Source organism: Nilaparvata lugens, chromosome 9 (genome assembly GCF_014356525.2).
Source record: "Nilaparvata lugens isolate BPH chromosome 9, ASM1435652v1, whole genome shotgun sequence".
NCBI lineage: Eukaryota > Metazoa > Arthropoda > Insecta > Hemiptera > Delphacidae > Nilaparvata > Nilaparvata lugens.
In genome coordinates this window covers 16,828,054-16,852,900 of record NC_052512.1, presented here as the reverse complement: position 1 = coordinate 16,852,900, position 24,847 = coordinate 16,828,054, and the positions used below count along the sequence as shown (strand labels likewise).

Below are 24,847 nucleotides of genomic sequence, written 5' to 3'. Positions count from 1 at the left end.
AAGAAAGAGTTACTTTCTGTATCTGATTGATATAGATGTTTGTATTATAAATTATAAAGTACAGAAAATTATTGCAACCTTGTGTGATGCCTATCCAATTCTCGATAAGATAAATATTTGAGACTCAATTCTAAAAGTCAAGTATCATTTATTTAGAAATGAACTCAGTGCAAGAGGATGTGAGCCCCACTTTCGCATGAATGCCTACAAGAGAGGTATGTATTAGCTCAGCTTTATACTCAAGTTTACTTAGACTGCCTACATTTGGCTCTCACTCACCCCTACAGTGGAACATTTTTGTGGTGAGAGGGGAAGAAATAATGTCATACAGACTCACTCACTCACTCCTGCAGTGGTGAGGGAGCAATAATGTCATACAGACTAGTTGGAGCAGGATTTGGATGTTGATAAAGACTAGAGGGTGTCATGTGACAGGACCATGATTTGTTATTTTGAATAAACTACTCTACCTACCTATATCATGCACAAGAAGTAGGTTACAAAGTCCATTTTTCTCAAGAGCTCCTGCAATTTTCCCAGAAATGAGACTCATGACAGTTGATAGGGCTTATTCAGGGTATTAATTTGGAGAAAATAATTAGAGAAAACCGTGAAAAACATGGTTTTTTAGTCATTATCCGCCATCTTGAATTGAATTTCTATTGTCAGATCCTCATAGTATAAGGACCTCAAGTCAATCGGTTAATTATGAATAGTTCACAGACCAACACCCAGAAATCATGTTTTTGGACTCCTTAAAAACTTGAAATTAGGGTACCTCAATTTTTGGAACCTATGTTAATAGGACAAGCATGAGTGCTGATAAATTTGGATGTCATTTGAGTAGAAAACAAGAGGCTGAAGAATTATATTACAGAATATAGTTGAGTTTAGCAGAAATATTTTTATACCACAGAATGCTGATCTAAATAATATGGAACGATGGATGTATTTAACTGATTCAAACTTACTCCACCCTCTTCAACAAATAAATTCAAATTTTGGTATGAATTCAACCGATAAGAGTGTTTAAGAGAATTTTTAACACCTAGGTAAGTCCTACATTCCTTCTGAAATGTATTATCAACTGGAACTGGAAAATTCTCAGATTTGTAATCCAATCAAGAATACAAATTTTTGGTTGAAATTCATTTTCAAATTAATAAAAAACTTGTAAAAAAAGTACTGATCTTAATTAGTCATAGTAGTTTACAAAATTATAATACAATTATAAAACAAACATTTTTCCCTACTGAAATCTAAGGTTATAAAGATCAACTGTTAGTTCTTTCTTACCAAGAAAATCAATAAGTTCAGTTTGAATTTTGATGAGTAGTTTTGTTAAACTGTTCAATGAAATTCAGAAGTTGTTTCAAAGAGTCAAAAAACTATTTATACTGTGGGGACTCAAACCTGGAGCTTCAAATTGATAAGCTGCATCAGACCACAAAAACTTGCTTGAGAACATGTTGATCAAAACAAACTCATAAGTTTGCTATCACTAAATCCATCACTTTAAATCATTTTATAAATAATTGGATTGAACTTACAATGAAAATATTATTCAATAACTGCAAACTATTAATAACAAGCAATGCAATAACAAGCAATTGGTTGGGCCAAGAATGAAGATTTGAAAATAATGAAAACAATATCAAATTCACAATGCCTTATTGGGAGATTAATTTAAAATATCTACATTACTCAAAGTAGCTCTTGGTAATCTATCACAACATAATGATAATTACTAATGAAAAAAAAAAAATGCTGGAGCAGAAATCTCGAGTCATATATCTAAATGGAAGAAGAAATTACTGTATGTCCAGTTTTTTATATCCAGTTTAATTTTTCCGCTGATCTTATTGTCCATGAGAAAGTGATTTGGAATGAGGTTTAGTATTTTAGTACCTATGTAAATTAATTGCCTCCTTATACATTCAATATTAGTGTTATAGGTTACATATTTGTTAGCAGTGGCCCTTAGATTATAATAATTAAGAGTAGAGTTTATTGTGAGAGGAAAATCGGATCTATATTTTATTAAGTACTCAATTACGGTTTTTATGTATAATTGACGTATAGTCATGACCTCAAAATCACTAAAAACCATATCCGTTGGATAGAGCCTGGGTTTGTTTAATATAGTTTTAATTATCAGTTTTTGTGCTACAAATAATTCAGCAATATGACAGTTGAAACAGCCTCCCCAAACAACTATGCCATACTGCAGAATTGACTTGACTAGAGCATGATACATCATTTTCAGGTGGTTCTTATTAAGAATTCTGTTAACTTGGTAAAATTTAAAGGATAAATATCTAATTTTTCTACATATGTATTTAATATGAACATCCCATTTAAGGTTTTCATCAATTATAATTCCCAAATACTTAGTATTATTGACTTTTTTAATGGTGGGACAATCACAATTACCCAAGTTTAAATTGCACTGAGAATGGAGTCTCAAATCTTGATTCTCGTTGGGCTGTCCTACTCTATTTGCCGAGAAAGTTATGTAATTCGTTTTTTCAATATTTAAACTTAAGGTATTCTTATCTAACCACTTCTTAATTAAAAGCATATTATTTTCAGCTATAGTATGAACTTCATTCCATGAATTTCCGTGAAAAATAGCTGCAGTATCATCTGCAAAGGATATCACAGTTGAGTTTAGAAGTCTTAAATTTAAAAAGTCATTTACATAGAGTATGAAAAGGATGGGAGAAAGTACAGTACCTTGAGGAAGACCATAAGAAGTTAAGTTAGTTACACTAGATTGATCATTTATGGTTAGGGACTGGGTTCTATTACTCAGATAGCTTTTGAACAATTTAAGCGAGACTCCTCTGAAACCATAGGACTCCAGTTTATTGAACAAAGTATTATGAGGTATTGTATCAAAAGCTTTGCGTATATCCAGGAAGACCGCAATAGTTTTCTTATTGGAGTTTATTTTATCAGATAAAGTATTGATGAATTTTATTAGAGCGTCAGATGTACTTTTACCATTTTGGAAACCGAATTGGTTCTTGTTGATTATTTTGTTAAGATTCAAGAAAGAAACAACTCTTGACTTTATTAGTTTCTCCATTATTTTAGCAAGGTTGCTGATAAGACTAATCGGTCTATAATTACAGGGATTAGTCGGGTCACCTTGTTTGAATAGAGGTTTTATTTTGGCTGATTTGAGGTGCTCGGGAAAATATCCCTCCTCAAAGCATCTATTAAAAATGAAAGCGAGAGGTTGAGATATAAAATTGGCTATTTTCTTCAGCGTAATATTACCTAGACCATCAATACCAGGACTGCAGTTGTTCTTTAGATTTTTAATAGTTGCCTCAACTTCAACTGGGCACGTTGGTCTCATAAAAAACGTGTTATCGATCTGTATTGCAGGAAATCGATCACCAGTATTATCAGGGATATTGATAGTTTGAGCTTGTAATTTACCCACATTTGTGAAATAATTGTTGAGGGAGTGAGCATCAAGTTCAGTACTCTTTTCCTTGATACTGGCCTCACCTATAACCTCGTTTATGCACTTCCACAACTTCATGCTGTTTTTATTACAATTTTCAATTTTCCCTTTATAGTAGACTTCCTTTGCATGATTTATGATCTTATTCAAACCATTACGATAAGCCTTATATTCATTCTTTAAGATATTGTTATTAGGATCTCTTCTGAGTCTAGAATGCATTTTGTCCCGCGTGATTATTGATCTTATGATGCCTTCAGATATCCAGGGCTTCAGGGGACGAAGTCTGTTAGGTATCACTTTTACCTTCTTGCATTGATTGATGAGACTGGTCAAACGATCGACAAATTTATCCATAATAGTGTCAATGCTTCCATTCACGGTATAGATTTCTCCCCAATCTTCATTCCTTATGCGTTCCAATAGTGCATGATAGTTGGTTCTAGTTAATGTGTTTATCAATACGTTTCTATTATCCTTATTGATAGGGACCTTCACCAAGTTCAGTACAACCGCGTAGTGGTCAGTTATGGTTGTCCTAAATATAACTCCTTTAGTGGACATAGAATGGTTGCCTGAATTTTTATAAAAAATGTGGTCAATGCAAGAATTTGTTGTGGTTGTTACTCGGGTATCACCATTTATGTAAGACTTATAGCCATTACTATTGAAAATATGCAGATAATCTTGAACAGGAACACTAGTTGAATGTGTATTTATATTCATGTCTCCCGCCACACATACATTTATTCCATTAGGAATTTTACTGATTTCATTACTCAGACTATTAAGAAAATTATCAATATTTTGATTACTTGGTGATCTATAAACCCCAATCACCTTCACAATAAAATCATCAATTCTTAAGTCAGCACTAACTACATTGGCATCAGAGATATCGAGTGAAACTTCATTGAATCTTATGCAATCTTTTATGTACATGCATAATCCATCACATTTATTCTGTTTAGTGTACTTATTTATTGCCGTATATCCAGGAATGTTGAAAATGAACGGCATATCTGCAGTCAACCAGGTCTCAGTTAATATTATAATGTGAATATCAGTTTTCAATTCATTGAGGCAGCAAATAAACTGATCGAAATTAGCATTCAAACTACGTATATTCATAGACATAATATTTAAACACTCAGCATCTTTATTTCTGTCCTCGTGAAAGTGATAGTTCAAATAATCGTCGATTACATCTGTTTCATTTTCTGTTTCTAAAATATTAAGAACTTCTTCAGTGTCACTCATAACTTATATCATCAGGTCCACTTCTCTTTTCCTTGTTCCATTTAACAAGCCCCTCACTATCTATGAATTTAAGTTTCTTAATTAGTTTGTCCACAGCATCATCTACCAGACTGGTTGTTAAATACCTGAAAGTTTTATTTTTATATATTTTAGCATTTTCGTTATCAGTGTTTTGAAGTAGGGTCCGTAATTCAATCATAGAGTTTATGAATGCTTCACGTTTATTATTACCTTCGAAGAATCCCACAGGGTACTCAACTCCCGGACTATCAGATAGCTTAGGTATATTAAGAAAATTGATTTCACAATAACCTCGATAATAAAAAATAAACTTCAAATCTCTAGCTCCTATGACAGTACTCAAGAGATCAAAATAAGTTTCACCCAGATTGTTAAAAGAATCAATTCCTACAATCAAAGGGTAATTGAATTTACTCCAATCATTTATTCTATTCAAAAGATCAATAAGTATCCCATTTTCACCATCATTTAATATGAAAATAGGAATCTTCTTATCAGAAAACAAAACTCGTATACAATTTGAATCCAGTAACACATTCAGGTGATTCCATTCTTCAAGAGAGAAATATTTTTTATTTCTAAGCAGAGAGAGACCTTTGGATGTTTTAATATTATTTCCTATTTTTGTAAAAGATATCATAACATCAACCCTCTCACCAAAATTATAAACTAGACTTATCTTACTTTTATCAGTATTAGTTGTTACGTAGAAACTGTCAATTTTGTTAAGGATGGAATTTAAAGTAATCATTTTGTGTTGGGTTGATTGCTTGATTTTACTATCACTATTATTTTTATTTATCCTCAGTATATTAAATATTTTTCTTTCAGATTCCATAATCAGTTCTATCAATTATTTGTTGTAGCGCTTTTTGATAGGAAGGGCACTCTCTGTCACCTACTTTGTGATCGAAAGCTTTTTTATCATTGCGGCAATTTAAACATGAGGGCTTTTTGTCTCTATTAGGGCATTCTTTAACATCATGTCCTGTAGTGGAACAGTGAGCACAGGTGTTTTGTGCTTGAGTGCAATGCTTACTGATATGTCCAATTTTTTGGCACTTGAAGCAACGAGAGACAGCAACATAGTCTCCAACTCGGCACACCCTCCAATCAATACCAATCCGCGATTTGTTAATAAATTCTTTTCTTAATTCACCAGTGCACTCCACTACCCAGTGCACGGTGTTTTTGTTTTTCGGTCCTATTTTAAAAATCGGCCTGAAGTTTTTCAAGAAATTTTCCCTACTCAATGACGATGACTCGAGATTTCTCTCAAACACATCGTTTGCCAATTCAGCAGCAGTTATATCTGCAGCGACGTGATACAGTATTATTCTTGGCAATTTGGATTGTGGCTCGCTTACCTTTATGTTTGGATGTTGCAGGACTTTATCACCCAAAACATTTTCTTTATTGGCCCTTGGGTGAAGCACTAACAGCACACCTCCACCACGGACATCAACGGCTTTTTTAATGTTCAAATTTTGTTCACGGGTGATGTTCTTTTTTATTGTTTCTCGAATTTTTCCGCTTTGTTCCTTTTCGGTTCCATTTATTTTTGCTGGCTTCAGGATGATCACATTCTCCTTGGGTGACAGCTTCTTGGTCCGGGGCGGAGACTCCCTGGCTGCAGCAGTGGAGGCGGCACTCGATAATGTAGAAGGTGTGGTCCTCTTCTTTGGCAGTTGCACGGCCTCAGCAAATGAGATCGGCTTGTTGTGGCTTTTTGCAACTTCACTTGCTAGTTTATTCACACTCTGCTCCAGAGTGTGAATTTTTCCAAACATTTCCGCGTTGTTTTCTTGAATATTTTGCTTAACGTCTATTCTTTCGATACTGATGTTGAGTTCATTGCACACATTTAAAAACGAATCATAGTCCTCTCTGGATACTTTTTTTTTCACGAAAATATCACTCCCCCATTTTAGAAATTTCTCTTGTATAATTTTAAGAGAACGTACCTCGAAACGTATTCCGCTATCGTTTTTACTTTTCGGTGGCAATTCGGGAGGCATATTCATTTCATCCTTTTCCTCCTCTTCCTCGTATTCGAGCTGCACGGATGGTGGTAGTTTTATTGGCGAATGGATCATCTTAAGGCTGATAGATCCAAAACACCATAATTTATTGATAGTTTGATAGTTGTTTTTTAAAGAAACAGAACCTAATTTTTAAAGAGAGCAACGTTCAAACGAAAAATTTGGTGACACACTTTTAACTCAGAAAAAAAACGTTGAGTAGTTTTCACTATGAAAAACTGCTGAGTAGACTGCTGGTTGTTGGTGTTGACACCACTTGTTCCACTTTCACTACTAATACTACTCTACACTAATTATTCGCTACGATCTGCACTCTACGGAGGTCTGATTACGACTGATGGAATTATTTCCACAGACCTGTTAAAAGACGTCTGTTATCAATTCTCTCAATTTTCACAGACCTGTTCAAACATGTCTGTTATCAATTCTCACAGACCTGTTCAAACATGTCTGTTATCAATTCTCACAGACCTGTTCAAACATGAAAGATGGATTATTTTTCAATTGAGTTGAAAATTGGTGGTACAATGTGATTGTGAGGAGGGAGGGGGTTGTCCCTATGAAAGGAGTAGCTCATATATAACAGGTTCCAGTTGTCATTATGGATTCCAAGAGAATGCTTAATGATTACAATGAAAAGAGAGAGTATTATAAGCTCTCAGAACTCGTCCTTGGTGAAGCATACAGGGTGATATCGTTTTAAAAGGTTTCTACCATTCATGGAGATAGGACTATAGCACTTTTGAAACGACACATGGAAGAAGAGATAATGATTTATCTACCATCAAGATTCAATTTATCCAGTACATTCATTGACAATTACAATAGTAGTGATGAAAATGAAGTATCATTGGTCTATCTGGGACTACTACAAGGAATAAAGCATGACATTCGATTTATCTAAGCTATTTTATTCATTTTCTAAGAGAAATATCTCATTTCATACTCCTTTGAGATTTCTATACATGAGATTCATAATAGACTAAACAACTGATCTAGTTTTGGCAAAGTCAAACATGTTAATTAACACAGATAAGGGAGTCAAGGAACTGGTAAGAGTAAGAAACTTGAGTAAGTTGGTGTTATCTTATCTTATCACAACTAATTGAAAAATCTAAGCCCACCTTGTTTCCTGCTCACTTGCAGTCTACTCTTTGAAGTGTACAGTAGCGTTGTTTGCTCTTGTCTCTCTTGTACTCTTCATACAAACCTGATGTCTTCTTTCAAACTCTACCTTTCATCACAGGATATACAAGATCTTGTGGAAGGAATCAACTTTGATGAGCAATTATCAGAGGGGGAAGGATATATAAGTGATACCTCAACAGATTGCCCATACATTAATATGTGGCATGATATTGATTCATACAGGTATAACTACCCATCAGTATATGATGTACTTTGTCATCAGCAAATGTCAGGATGCCAACAGTGCACTTCATGTGAACTCATAACTCTTCGTTTGAATGATGATTTTGAAAACTACAAGTTCTCAACAGATTTTGTACAAGAGATTCCCAGATGTAAATATGAGGTTGAGAATAAAATTGTAACCAGTTTTACTAAATTTATGGATTGTTGGAATAGTCAGCCTTCCACCGATCATCATTGGGAAATGTATAATATACAACAACATAGAGCACATGTATATAATGAAATTGAGGAAAACTATTGGACATGGGTGGAAGGGGAGATTGTTTATTTGTCAGCAATGAATGATTTTTATGCTGAACAAATTAATCAGACATCCTCACCTACTCCTAAACGTTTTAAAACTATTTGAGTGTTGATTTATGTTTCTCACAAAACAAAGTTTATTTTAATTTCCAAGTTTTATTTCCATTTCTATGGATTCCATTCTGAATTACTATTATTTTATCCATAATTCAAATTTGAAACATTTATTATAGAAGTTATTTAAGTTTTAAAAAATATTTTTTTTATATTGTTAGTCTTTATTCTTGTCTCAATTGAGGAAATTGAAAAAATTTGTTATTTAGAAGTATTGTTTTGTTTTAAAAGCAGAGTAAAAAAAGGATATTCTTAATGAGAAAATGCTACAGTAAGTCATATTTTAAAAATTATCCTAGCAGGATTGCTAGATATTTATGAATTTCCTTGTTTATTGTAAATATTATTATTTGAATACTCAGTTATTATGCTGATTTATTTTGTCTTGAAGAGTTGTATTTTTTCTCATTCATCTCATTCTCATTAAGGATATCTCTTTTTATACCCCTTTGATGTTTCCCCACTTTGACGAAGTAAAGGGGCTTGAACCATTTTTACAATGGTGATCAAGAGGGAAACATATTGTAATTAATTCAATTAGGAAGCAATAGATATAGTTTTGTAATTTGAGATATATATGTGTTAATAAAGCATATACTATAGTAAGTGAATGTGTTGATTATTTCACCTTACTTACCTTATACACACATAGTGAACATTCAAAATAGAACATAATATATTAGATTAATTCATACATATTGTGACACTATTATAAAAAGGTGGTATAGAACAAAATACTCTATTCTATTTGGTATAGTAGGTACCAATAAAGTGGAGAGGTGAGATAATTTTTCCATCACATTATTAAAAATAGACATAGTTTAATCATTATTTTTAATTTATTTGAAATGGTTACCATGATTACCACAGTCTCACCCACTTATTTATTAACACTGGCTGAAGATGATGCCCACATGAGCTTTAGGCTTGTGCACAGGTAATGATGGTATCAGGTGAGTGGACCTTTAGGTGGGTTGTAAAATAATTTCTAACTCAAAAATTATAATCAAAGATCTTCGGTCACCCTTACAGAGGGAGTACCAGGCCCATGGAGCTTAACTTTATAGCTTATCAGCCATGGAACAATTAATATTTGAATTTACCGCCTTAAACTTCTATTGACATGCAAAATTGATAAAAGGGAAAATTATTTTCAAAAATATTATTATCTTATCATAGAGATTAGATAAGACGTGTCATGACATGATAAGGATCGAAAATTAAAAATTTATATAGGTTAGGTTAGATAAGGGGTGGCCAGACATGTCTGAACATGCCTGCTCATCCTTGGAGGGCCCAGGACCAGCCTTTTATATCTACTCTCATCCACAAGTATGTGCCTGACCTTTTAAAAGATGATAGAAAAGATAATTTTGAATAAAATTTAGAATTTAGAAATAGGCCGACACATCTAGAAAATACCTCAGTCTATACCTAATTCATGCAGGTGAACGGACTAGAGTCAAGAAAACTTCAATTAATCTTGCCATGCCTGATTTACTAGGTTTCTACTATAAACTAACACTACACTTTGAAATAATTAAAAAAATACAAACAGCTTCAATAAACATTGGCAACTAAAATCGAACAACAGAAACAACAATATCATGTTACTTTGTTGACATTCTTCATCTGATTCGGGGGCACATTACTATCCCCGTTTAGATAGCAATACGTCACAAAACCAAACAATATCAGCCATAAAATAACCAATTGATTTCAACATGAAATTACTCAAGAAAGAAAAGCCCGTTGAACCCAAATTTCGTCAATAGTAACCCATATAACCCATTTCATAAAAATTTTGAATCCCCACTTTTGATTGACATCCTCGAATGAACCTTTGTTTCACTACACTGCACTTTCGTTGGTCTCTACGTTGCTTAATCGTCGGGGTTACAGTACCCTGTTTTTGGCAGTGAACTTTTACCGGTTGAATTTGGCTTGACGGCAACATCCTCTTACGTCACTAGACCTGTCGTCTGAACGGGTGTCTTGAAGCGGTGTTACATAAAATTGCGGAACCAAAGTGGTGGTAGTACATGAAGTTGGTTTGGGGACACACATGAACCGCTGTAAATAAATGTATTACAGCATTAATTTCTAACTCTTCCTACAATTCATCAAAAGCTAAAACAGGAGTTTATTCTGTTATTTAATTTAGATTTTATCTTGACGTTCTGATTTCATTCTCAAAATTTAAGATTGAATTAAAACGAATTTACTTGCCAGAGTGTCATTAATATACAATGCAACATTTATGAAAACACCCGTAATAAATTAATATAATGCTTTTAGAAAATGAATACTCCATTAATTATGATGTTAACTTTTATATAAATTGATATAATACTCTTAGAAAAGGAATAATTCAGATTGAAATGATGCTAACTTATATGATATTTTTTGTTTGGTTTGCGAAATCAAATATAATTTTTCATATAGTAGCTCGGCTAGTATTGTTGGAAACTTGTGCGCTAGCCAACATTTATTTTATTTATTATTTATGAACTATAGGACGCAATCCAAGTGTAAACAACGGGCATTCGCCCAAAACTGCTCAGAACCTTAATTTAAAATGAACAGTCCAGAGTTTATGATTTGATTTACCTACAAATACAAGTCCAAAAACGAGTATCAACTAGAATTATGAATTTATCACAAAACAAAACAAGACACTTTATAACACAATAAAAAAAAAATATTGAAAATTTCACTTTAAGGTAAAAATAATGTTTGCCCTATAAGATTCATCTTGTAGATAGTTTTTACCTTCAATTAAATAAAATTAGTAGGCACATAGAAAATAATTTAAATTGTATTAAAATTTGAACATTCATTAATATCAATTTCATGGAAAAGAAAAACTTTCTTCTTCGTCTATTAAGACTTCTATCATAAAAAATTTACTAAATCATTCGAAAGCCTTAATGACATAAGAAAACAGAGTCTGAAAAATATAAATTATAAAATGTCATAGACTCAATATGAACATAATCTTAAAAATGTCATTCCAATTTAAAGGCTATCTTCCTGACTTTCAGCAATACTCTACGATAATATATCTCCAGAAACAATAACTCAAATGTAACGTAACTGAAAACTTTCTATACTTCTTTAGAAAAAATTTATAAGTATCTTCCATCACTAATTAAATCAAAAGGATTATTCTCAATCAATATTATTAACTTGAAAAATAACAGGCTTTGTTAATACAATACTCTCATGGAAGTTTCAATCAATTAAATTCCCTAAATTATATTTTAACCTTATTTTACGTACCTTAGCAGTTATTTGAAGAAACAATTACTCGTACATGATGAAGAAACACAATTAAACTTTTCAGAACATGGCACTACTAGAAAATTCAAACTTTAATAAAAATAAAACTATCTCCTACATTAACTAATGTTATAAACTAGTAAACCTGTCCAAAAAGGGGGAAACATAGTGACTACATCTTTACTCTCGTAGTGCTCCTAGCAAAGTGTCCTCCGAAACGTAATCTGGTCTCGCGGCTGGGGAATCCCCACTACTGTATTTAGAAACAGGTCTCCTATTGGGCGAAGGGAATCAATTTGACCAATCGTCGCGTGGCTTCTAGAGCCTTTGGACCAAATAGTAACTGCAAAATCGGTAGTTTGTTATAATTTCATTGCTTGCTGTTTTCCAACTTATCGCACTCAATGTCGCGACAGGAAGGCTAAGTTTTAGAGATAATTCCATAATCTACATTCCTCGACGACTCGGAGCCACAATTTTTAAATATCTATCATGGGAAACTCGAAGTCATGGTCGTTCATAATAGAGAGAGAAAATAATTTATTTCGCTAACTCACTTACAATAATGGCTCTAGTCTATTGCATATTAAATTTACTATTATAACTTGGGAAAAGGCCTGAATTAAAAAGAGTGCTCGGCACAAGTACCTGATTGAAACTATGGACCTTATGGAAATACAGCAATAGACTGGCTTCTCCACACATCTGTGTAATCACTTGTCAGCTGATTTATGATGAATAATTCTATAGTCTGATTTTTACTCTAATATTGGCGTAAGGAGGAGGCTCCTTTTTCCTTTAATATTATTCTTGAAATGCAAAATTTCCAAAAACCTTGTATCTCAATTGTTGCTCAATTAAAAAACGAACATACCTGTCAAATTTCATGGAAATCTATTACCGCGTTTCGCCGTGAATGCGCAACATATAAACATTCAAACATTTAAACATTCAAACATTCAAACATTTGAACATTAAGAGAAATGCCAAACCGTCGACATGAATCTTAGACCTCACTTCGCTCGGTCAATAATACTACCTGTTCAAAAACATCGAACATCTTGAAAATCTATCTTTCTATCAAAGTTAGTAGACAGTTGACTATAATACTACCCGTTCAAAAACATAGACCATCTTGAAAATGTATCTTTCAATGAACGTTGTAGACAGTTGCAGCCAGACCTGATAACAGCTCTCACACTCACATTTCGGGATGACACGTCTATTATTTATTAATTTATGAGAAAACATAACAACAGGTCAATGGAACTTACTGAGCGCGAGGTCAACTGTTCACAGAACTACTAGTAAAATGAATTTGACTTTCTATGACAACGATATCTCTCGGTAGATCCGCCATCTTCCTAGCTGTTTCAAAGACAAGTAGAAGGATAGACGGTATAAGGACGGAAAAATATACATTTTGTTTATCTATTTATTTACATCATAATATGAGGGCACCAGGAAGAAATACTTCCCAAAATAGCCCTCTTGACACAACTGAAATTACAATTCATATTATATTATAGTATAAGTCTAATCCAATATAGAAAATTCACCAAATTAAAGATAGATAGAAACTACAATAATTTTTTAACTAAAATAGAAGATGAAAAAAAGGAATATGATGATGAAAAGTATAAGTTAATAAGAGAAAAAAAAGAACAAGATCATTATGTCAATATGCCAACAATAATTGAAGATGATGACGATAATGATGATGATGATAAAGACGATATGACGACGATGATGATGATGATCATGATGACGACGACAACTACGTTGTTGAGTGTAAATTAAAAAGAAAAAAAAGAAGAAGATAGGCATATCACCAACGAGCAATTGTCTCCAACATCAATCTCCTCACTTCCAATTCCGATTCAACTAAGTGTGACCCTCTACTCAGCCCATTCATCAGTCTCTGCACTCTAGCTGTTAGAGGCGAGAAATAATTGTGCACAGTCCTGCTTCTAGGCAAAGAAAACAACACAGAATCCCTGGCATTGCAGGAGGGTACATAAAAGTTAAGCATTGACAGCAGCACAGGAGAATGCACCACTTCATCAAGCAGCGACCAAATGAAAAACACTGAAGCTCTATCCAGTTGATAACTTTAGTTCAAACTCTGCTTCATGGCTGGACGGCGTTTTTTATTTATGTTTTGAGATCTGCATGCTCTAATGTATTAGATATATTGCAGTATGAACTGCATTCAAAAGTATGAATTCAAATACAATGTTGGGCAATGGACTATAGAAAATTTAATTAGCAGTTACAAACTGAATTTTTCACAAAACTCAATTTTGTTTCACCTCCAATGAAAGGAAAAAACTGTAGCAAAATTGAATAAGTATCTATAAAAAGGCATCTAGAATCAGCTTTAATAATAGTAAACTTTTTTTCACTTACAAATCATTGAATAAACGATTCTTTGGAACAATTTCCAATAGTCCCTCTGAAAACAAAAGTTATAATAGTTTGAAACTTTTCTTACTGCTATTTAAAATAATTATGATGATTCTTTATACAAAAATATTCTTCAACAGGTAAAGCCTGATTTTCACCAGTAGAGTTAGTGCTCGAGTAACTGGCATACTAACTCTACCGAGCTAACTCTACTCCACTTACTTGGTCGAGTAACTGTTTTATCTACAATTGAGAATAGTAGGTAAAGTGTGTTGTCTAGTGAACAGAACTAACCTTAAATTCACATCATATTATTACTCTACTCTAGAGTGACTCTACTCTACTAGCTCGAGACTGTTTCCATTAACATAGTAGTGGTAGAGTAGAGTGAGAAGTGGTGGTGGGGGATGGCAAGTGGTATACTATTCCACTCTACTCTACTAAAAACTAGTTCCTTACCATGACTCTACCCTACCATGAAAGTTTTCATTGGGAGAGTTCACAAGATAGTTAGTACTTGCCCAGGGAACTCTACGACTAACTCTACTAATGAAAACCAGGCTTAAGTCATAAACAGTGTTTTTTGTCATACCTACTCAATTGCAGCTGTAATTTTGCATTAAATCAAGCCGGTAAACAGCTGTTTGCAGAACAAGAAAACAAGTGATTTTCATTACAGCATACTTTACTGTAAAGAGATCATATATTCTCTTTACAGTCGAGTATGTTAGAACCTTGGAGGAAGGAAGGTTAGAACTTCCTTCCTCCAAGGTTAGAACTCTACTGAGTCAGAATAACATCTGAGTAACATCTGAAATAACAAGTGTAATCAAGGAAAATTCACAGTATAGTTTAAATGACCAGATTCATTTCAACCAATACAACACTACGAATTTAGTTTTATCATAAAATTGTAAGCATACATTAGTCAATAGTTTTTCCATTTACATATTTGTTTTATTATCTTTCACACTTGTTTTCTTGGTTCTTATTTTGTACTAAAAGTAAATTTTATTATCATGGCGATTCTGTTGCTTAAGCCGCCATTTTATCACACCATTGAGGGGGCGGAGACTGTCTAGCTAGGCCAATGGCAGGCGTTCATGCCCTCGACCAATAGCAGTACTCGCCTACTAGTATAAATTCTGCTGCTCTTGTATTTAGTTTTAGTTTATCAGAGATTGACAATGGTGTAATAACCGAAACCGGTCTTTCTAATTATCAATAAATCAGTGGTTTTTTGACAATTTCTTAGTCTTTTTCATTCAACATCTGAGTAATTAATATTCTAACACAAATATTAAAAAACTCATTTAAGGAGTTTCAAGTTATAAGAACTCATCTGAAATATTATAGTTTAGGCCTTTATTATTTTATTTGAGCTTGAAGGATCTGTCTGTTATGAACTAAGCGCTACGGGCTAGGTCATGTCTATAGAATGCAGTAGCTCGAGCAGCAGCAGGTAATGGTTTCTGTTTCTCAGCAATATTATTCTTTATCAGAATATGACAAAAAATATTGTACATAACTTGTACGGTAACGTATTTACCGCATTCCTATGATAATTCTGCCCTCAACTACGTTTTGGGCAGAAATAATCATACATATGCGGTAAATTATCGTTACCGGACTTTTGACGTGAAGTACTATTATCACTTTAGCATGGTGAGGTCCACACACCATGATGTAATTACATTATATACTCACTGGGTCCACATCACATGATATAGTGAGGCTCACGTTATAATAGTTGTAGTGGTGAAAGATAGAAAACATTATTGCCGACTATCTGCCATGGCACCGCCTTCTATAGAGGATAGCTGACACTTTTATATATCTGATGTAATATTGATTGCTCATATATATACTTCAATGATTGAAAAATGAATTCCGATGATTTATAAAAATGAAAAATTTTGTCAATGATTAATATCATATTTATAAATTAAAAAAAAACGGTATGGCAACTTTGCAGAGATAGAAGAGTATAGCGCTATCTGCTTTTTCAAATGATAGACATGGATAGCAACACCCATGCCAGTCAAATATTGTCATATTACCGTGGACCTCACCATACAAAAATACTTTATTGGAGAATTGTGTGCTATGCAGGTTGTCTACATAGCGCCGCCTTGTTGATAACTTACAATATTGTATTGCGGGTTGTATAGCCTATTCTTCTCCTCTAGGAAGTTATTATCGCTCAAGAAGAAAAAGAAGAAGAAGAAGAAAAAAAACAGTGGTGGACCTTTACTGTAATAGGTTTTTTGTCATACTACGCAATTTCAGCTGTTTTCCATGCATGAAATCAAGCCGGTAAACAGCTGTTTGCAAAACAAATAAACATAAATGATTCTCATTACAGCAAACTGTACTGTAAAGAGATCATGTGTTTTCTTTACAGTCAAGTATGTTTCTTGATTCTGAAAAATCATGTTTTTGGACTCAGGGGACCTTGAAACGTATAGAAAACTTGGATTTGGGGTACCTTAATTTTTTTTGGAAAGCAATACTTTCCTTACCTATGGTAGTAGGGCAAGGAAAGTAAAAAGGAGCATTCAAACAGCTTCCTTCATTGCTCCAGGTGGGAGTTTTGTCAACTACAACCACGAAATTCTTTATTCCAAAATAGTTTGCAAAATGACCGGCAGGTAGCGGTGTAGTATTCACTTGCAATATTGATAACAATTCAAACTTATTATTGTTGATAACTCTAGTAAGAAGATTACCTTCATGACCTTATAATCAGAAAACATCTGAATACATTTGTTATTCCAATAGAATTGTTTCAGATTCAAATTCCTTACAGTGTGTGCCTCATTCTGCCTTCTAGAAAATAGCTCTCAGAGGCACTGTCCACTAAGTTCTAATCACATCTGAGTAACTAAAATAATTAATAAATTATTATTGGAACTCATGTGATAAGTTTTAAGTTATAAGAACTCATTTGAGATCTTATAACATAGGCTTTTATCATTTTATTTGAGCTTGAAGGGTCTGTCTGTTATGAACTAAGCGCTACGGGCTAGGTCATGTTTATAAAATGCAGTAACTCGAGCATCAGCAGGTGATAGTTTCTGTTTCTCAGCAATATTATTCTTTATCAGAATATGACAAAAAATATTGTACGGTAACATATTTACTGCATTCCTATGATAATTCTGCCCTCAACTACGTTTCGGGCAGAAATAATCATACTTGTGCGGTAAATTATCGTTACCGGGCTTGTGACGTAAAATACTATAGCTTTGCACAATAGTAGTATGTTTTAAACTCACCATATTTCAGTAGTGTAAGCGTTTCAGGCTCCAGATACTTCACCTCAATAATCCGCACTCGATTTTCCATCTGTACTGAATCATATTCATACGATATGACCACTCCTTGATGGGTCTCAAGTTCATGCACTTCTTTCAAGAAATCAATCACGTTTTCCACTCTCAGGAAAGCGATGCTCTGCAAGCAACCAAACCGTGAAGTTATAATGAGGTTCACGTTATAATGTCAATGTTAGATTAGCAATGGTATTCTTGTCTATCATTCAACAAAGCGGATAGCACTATCTCTTTCTAGCTTTACTCTATTGTTGCTAGATCGTATTTCAACAATGTACGATTGAAAATTAAATCGGTCTGAAGAAAAAGGGAACGAGTCAAAAATCAGAATTTTTCAGGGGAGAGAACAAACTGAATACAGATAAAAGTATTGATCATTTCAAGATTGTTTTTACTTTCCTTACCCTATTACCATAGGTAAGGAAAGTATTGCTTTCCGAAAAAAATTAAGGTACCCCAATTTCTGAATTTCTATACGTTTCAAGGTCCCTGAATCCGAAAAAGTGGTTTTTGGGTAATGGTCTGTATGTGTGTGTGTGTGTGTGTGTGTGTGTATGAGTGTATGTGCATCTGTGTACACGATATCTCACCTCCCAATGAACGGAATGACTTGAAATTTGGAACGTAAGGTCCTTACAATATAAGTATCCGACACGAACAATTTCGATCAAATGCGATCCAAGATGGCAGCTAGAATGGCGAAAATGTTGTCAAAAACAGGGTTTCTCGCGATTTTCTCGAAAACGGCTCCAACGATTTTGATTAAAGTTATACCTAAAAAAGTCATCGATAACCCCTATCAACTGCCACAAGTCCCATATCTGTAAAAATTTCAGGAGCTCCGCCCCATCTATGCAAAGTTTGATTTTATATTCTCAATTATCAGGCTTCATATACAATTTAAACAAAAAAATTCGAGTGGAAAAGATTGAGAATAAAAATCTCTACAATCAATGTTCAGTAACTTTTTCACCTAAAATTGAAAATAAGCTCGAAATTCGAGAAAATTTGATTATCTAATTGCAAACTGTTCGCAACTGTTGATTCTATCAAATGATTCACTATGAAGAGATAGCAGTTCTCGTATGTCTCCAGCGTTATTGTCCTGTCACCAGCTGATCAGATCTTTGTTTATAAGTAGACTTGAGATGCGCGTGAACACTAGCGTCGGGTGATCAATTTTTATAACGGCAAGGAAAGTTGTGTGAGTGCGCCACACCAGATTTTTAGTCATTAGGGTGCAAACTCTTTTAAGATAACAATTTTAATCCAGTATAAGCACTTATATAAGATTCACCCCGTAAAATTGAGTTTTTTTGTTAACTTCCTATTACTCATGATGATATTATAAATTATCACTCTTCAACTTTCACAATAAACACCTCAACCGAAAGCAATCTAACCTCAAAGCAACGCGTGAATCAAAGGTAACCTAACAATAGCATAAAAATCACAACTGACAAACAGCTAATTTTGGAATGTTCGGCGTTGAAAAGGAACATGTGTGTCATGACTAGTTCCCTTTCACTCCAGTACAGCAAAAATACGATATCTGTTTCTCGTATAAAGAGAATGCTGACATGTTCCCTTTCAACTCCAATCGATGTATTCCACAGTAGACAACTCATTTCAACCATAAAAAAAGAAAATTTTGACATGTTCCCTTTCTCCTCAGGCCGATTCAATTAATTAACAAAATATTCCATGAAAATTATTAAAATTCATTATGAGATTATTGAAAAATATAATTTCATGCTTTTTGAATTATAATTTATTGTTTACGAGAATGAACCGTTAATATTACATATAAGCCTGTATCAGCTTCCGTCTATAGAAGACATTGGCCCACATGAATAAAACCAGAGCAAATGCTCATGAGCAAGAGCATAGAGCATAAGGTTTTGCTAATGAGCAAAAGGTAGAAGCAAAAGCATTTGCTCATTTTTATATGAATAAGCTTTACCTTATGCTCCTGAACTCTGGAGCAAATGCTCACGTACCGTATTTTAAAGATTTTCATCAGCTGATTCGCTTACTTTGTTTTTATAGCTCACGGAAGCGCTAAATATGCAAGTAGGGGGCACCGCTTGTGTTTGCGTCGTCTGCTCTGTTTTCTATTTATGAATAGAGTTTTAGGTTAGTTGAGTTTAGAATTTTGAAATAATAGCGTGAAAAATGTCATCTCTACAATAATCTTCAGCATATTCTTATAATATAAATAGCCTTCTTATAATCGTCTACACTCTCATCTTCTTAAATGCCTATTTCCTATTTTGTGATGGCTATCTTTATGTCAGGTAGCTGCTATCTTTTGTATTTATTCTTTTCCAGGAATAATGTTGATATATATCATGGTTGAATCTAAAAAGAGTTTTATAGCACTCAAATATTGGTTGTGATCGTATCTGGAATAATTTCCTCTTCCTCACACGAATTAGTTGAGCCATTTTACTATGAACAAATGGTGATAAGCTGCTTCAGACTAGACTCACATTTTTTGAAGCATTTGCTTAAAAAGTTGAGCAAATGCTCTAGTTTATTCATACAATTTTGAGCAAATACTTTTACTTTTGAGAAGATGCTCAAACTATTTTTTTGATGAGCATGAGCAAAAGGTTTTGCTCACGTTTATTCATAGAAAATGAAGCAAATGCTCCATATTCTAGAAGTATAAGCAAATGCTCAACTTTATTCATATGGCCCATTGACAAGACAGAGGATCGGCAACGTTGTTCTCCTATCTTTCTCCAATGCCATTATAACGTGGACCTCACTATAGTAAAACATTACACATTTGCCACTCATGTATCTTTCTTATAAAATTTATATAATATGGATTCAATCAGTCTTCCACACTCTAATGAAGGAAAGAACTGACTCATAGAAGAGTATGGGATAGGAAATCCACGGATGACGCATCATCACATCTAAACTACTGAGCTGATTAGCTTGAAAATCTGCATATATTTTTAATTTACTGGGAATGATTATAGATCTAATTTCATTTCTACAAGGTTTCAGTATGTCATGCTCTGAAATAGACCCTTGCGGGGCACGGGTTACCTGCTAGTCATTCATATTTATGAGATTCAATGATTTCTAATTCAATGGAAACTTGTATTCAGTAACTTTTTAAATAAAATAATCACTAGGACTCAAATATTATTTTATTTCCGACACGACTATGGTGAGGTCCATTTATTTATCTACTAGCAGGTAACCCGTGCTTCGCAAGGGTCTTTCTTAAAACTTGACGTAATGAAATCTTTCAAAATAGGCCTATGTACAGTGAGTCAGTCATTCTATCAGGGCTCGAATAATTTTGAAATTTTAATTAAATAAAACTGGAAGAATATAATTTCTTTATGTAAATAACAACACCTTCATTGAAAGACATATTAACTGCATGCGTTTTCATATTGCCGATACAGCATTGATGAAACTGTAGACGTTTATTTAGCATTTGTCTCAAAAATTGTTCTAGCTGAAAAATTAATAACCCATGCCACGTGTAGGCCTAAACATTGCATCAGGAAAACGAAGTTTCAAAACTATGTTTTTCAGGTAGAAAGCAATATAGAAACAGATGTACCTTTTTTAATTTCGACCATATGATTTGGTGATTTTTTAATGAAATCGAATGTACCATTAATGAAATTTAAACATTAATTCTGAAAAATGTAAAAGGAAAATTAAAATTTGGGCTTCCAGGTGCACGAGATTGATATTTTTGGAATCTATGTGCAAAATTTGGAAATCTAAATCATTCCCGTTTTTCCGGTATGCAATCCACAAGTTGACTGACATGTTTTGATGCGAACAAACGAACACACGAACAAACACAACCCTACTCTCTCTTATTATTTAGATGGTGAGGTTCGCGTTATAATGGCCGCATTTGATCAGCATTAGTGTTGCTATCCTTGTCTATCATTTGGAAATCAAAAAGCGCTATCCTTTCCTAGCTCTCCTTTGTCAAACATGTAGAAATATAATAATCCATCGACAAAGAATATTAAATATCAATTGTAAAAATCATTGAATAAAATATTTCTTTGACAAAACAAAATGTTATTGATTACTATAAACAGTTGATTTTGTATCAGATATAACGGTATCATCTAAACACTACAGAAGGCATTGGCGAGGCAGAAACTTGGCAACGATGAATAAAATAGACGAATAGAATAGAATAGAATACGTTAATCCACCAAGAAATACAATTCAATGTACATTAGGTGTCGTCAAGAATAAAATCCTATAAAACTACTGAGCCAATTCATACACATATATTATCATCGCACAAAATAAGTATTTACTAAATCGACGGGCAAATTGAAAAATTCCTCTACATTATATAATCGGTTCTCTGTTAGCAACTTTTCAACTTGAGTTTTAAAACGGGCTTGATCCATATTCCTCACACTAACAGGCAGCTTATTGAATGCCTTGATTGATAATATTCTATAATGTCCTTGAAGTTTTTTTAGCCTGATGTTCTCCACTGCCATTATAACGTGGACCTCACATCAGTTTTGGGTATTTATCTCATTTTCAAGTGTTAGTAAAAAAATACTAACGAAACTTAAAGAGAAACTATTACTCCATTGATTCAAAGTGCCACATAAATGCATACATATAGAAATTGCTCGCTCAAAACAATAGGATAGAATATAAGGGCCGATTTCCGAAACCGGGGTTTATCTTAGTTCTAGACTTTGAACAGCTGGAGTCAGAAAATTGTTTTTCCGAGACGTGGCGTAGTCGCAGTCCATTTAAAATCAACTACAAAAAACTAGAAAATTGATCACAAAATAAAATGAAGAGAAAATTATGTAGTTTCAGCTATTCTGAGTTATTCAGGAATGGTTCATTTCGTCAAGGAGAAACGTTTCTATACTGAGAAAATAATGATTTTCATAAAAACTGCGACTACGCCCCATTCCAGAAAGCCAATTTTCTGACTCCAGCTGTTCAAAGTCTAGAACTCAGCTGAATCCCGAGCTCGGAAACCAGTCCTTTAACCTAGCGCCGCAGTGCAGGATGGTTTCTCACAGCTTGGCGTTGTTGTCATTTGAGATGGGTGTCTGACTTGGAGGTATTTCGGCCGCATTGCAGGATGACTGTTAACGGTTGCCGGAAGATCAACAGCTGGGTTTTTTTTCGTTATTTTTCGTGATAGAGAAATTCTGATTGCAGATTCGTTCTCAGCGACCCCAAGTTTAGCCTGAAGACTCAGAATGTTAACAATGTATTTAAATAATTAAAAATCATCATGAAAAGTCATTAATATGGAAGTACACCACGTTTCTGGAAACTTTTTACTGGTGACTGGAGTTATTATTGATTATAGGTAGCACAAAAATAGAAATAATCGTGAGAAAGAAAACTGCTGATGAACGCGAATAAGACCGTCACTCCATTGTTCTATTGTCTCGGCTGCTTGGCTGAGCCTGGCTGGAGGGTTCAAATAACAGACTGGTTTGATCTTTCGTCTGTCCACTAGGCGGAACTACGCCGAACATTGCTTGGTGGAAGACGTTACTGCGGCCGCTCGCATTCCCACCAACGCTGCTATTATTTGCTGTCTCAGCGCCTAGTCCGAGTCAGACAAGCATCCAGCCTGCACTGCGGAGCTAGGTTGAGGGTGTAAAACCAGTTTTTATGATAAACTTTATTTTCTCGTTTCTATAATTGTGAACGTTTTTCCTAAATAATTTGAAACATTCATAAATAATAATTCAAAATAGCTGAAACTAATACCATTTTCTCTTTATTTTATTCTGTTTCAATCTCCTAGTTTTTCGAAATTTAATTTAACCTTCCGGTAGTCGCGCCCTACTCAATCACACGAGCAGTCGCGTGTTGTATTTTGTACAACATCCTATTTTCCAAGTGTTATGTACTCTGTTTATCGTCAAAACATATTAATTAATAGTATAATTACCTTTTCCATCTTCTTGGATTATTTTACGACTATGAACATTTGGATGATCACAATTTCATAGCCCAATAAGGTACATCAAGCAAAGCCATCAATTCTGTGTTATTGGTTCGTTACAGTCCCCGTATACAGTATTTCCCTATCTCATGCACTGTGGCGACTAAATGGCACCTAAAGACTGAACCATTGCTCGGTTGATACTGCAACTCAGTGGAGTGATGAAGGGAATGTTTTGGAATGCATAGGTGACTCATTCACTGAAACCACACCATTCAATTGTTTTGAACAGCAAAAAACTGACACTGTTGTACTTTTTACAACAGCGCGACTGTCGGAAGGTTAAACGTGGACTGCGAATACGCCCCGTTTCGTAGACAAGTTTCTGACTCCAGCTGTTTAAAGTCTGGAACTTGGCTGAATCCCGAGCTCGGGAGCCGGCCCTTATATTTTATCCTCTTGTTTTGAGCGAGCAATTTATGTATGTATGCATGCGTCACTTTGAATGGAAAAGTAATGGAAATGATTCCTCTTGAAACAGTATTTACTAGAATTAATTAAGTTTGTAGCGTGAATGTTGATGTTGTGGAACTTTTCCATAGTTGAAGAGACTTGAAACGTTGTCAAAAATCCTATTTATTTGAATAAAAATTAATATTTTTCAGGAGCATGCTTTCGTGTGTGCTCACACATCATCAGCTGTAAGTTACAGTACTGTTGGGAAGTAGAATTGTACTGTAACTTACAGCTGATCACACATCGTGAGCACACACGAAGCATGCTCATGTGAAATATTAATTTTTATTCAAATAAATTGGATTTTTGACAATGTTTAAAGTCTCTTCAAGTATTTACACTTTGAATAAGATAATTCCCAAAACTACAGTGAGGCCACGTTATAATGGCAGTGGAGAACATCGGTGCCAAATTTCTGCCTCGCCACTGCCTTCTATGGTGTTTCTAGAAAAGTAGGTTGACATCTCACTTTATCGTCACTACCATCTGAGTAGTGGCATTGCCAAACTTCTTGCGATTTATATTCAATAAATTTAGATTCTTGTTCAACCTCCATAAGTATTGTGGAAAATGCTCTTTGGTTGACTCTTATTTTGTATCGGATTTGAGTTTTGAATGCGTTGTTATAAGCAATATTCCCTCTGATACATCTGTGAAAAAACAATTTTATTCATTAAATTCTCACAAAAGAAAACACAGATTACATTATGAGTTTAGAATTTTTCGCAATAATTAAGTGCATGTTTAGCCGATGTTGTATAAATTCCCAAAAGAT

At 34.0% G+C, this 24,847-nt stretch overlaps 1 protein-coding gene across 1 annotated transcript in view; it reads right to left on the bottom strand.

Annotated features, from left to right (window-relative positions):
• Positions 1 to 14,263: 14,263 nt before the first annotated feature.
• LOC111053734 overlaps positions 14,264 to 24,847 on the bottom strand; it is a 13,612-nt gene continuing 3,028 nt past the window's right edge. Inside the window, exons 3-5 of the mRNA XM_039435573.1 lie at positions 24,542 to 24,722; positions 17,559 to 17,736; positions 14,264 to 14,329 (exon numbers count right to left, since the gene is read on the bottom strand). Of these exons, the coding sequence (XP_039291507.1) occupies positions 14,280 to 14,329; positions 17,559 to 17,736; positions 24,542 to 24,722 (409 nt within the window). The 3' untranslated portion in view covers positions 14,264 to 14,279. The remainder of the gene's footprint in view (positions 14,330 to 17,558; positions 17,737 to 24,541; positions 24,723 to 24,847) is intronic.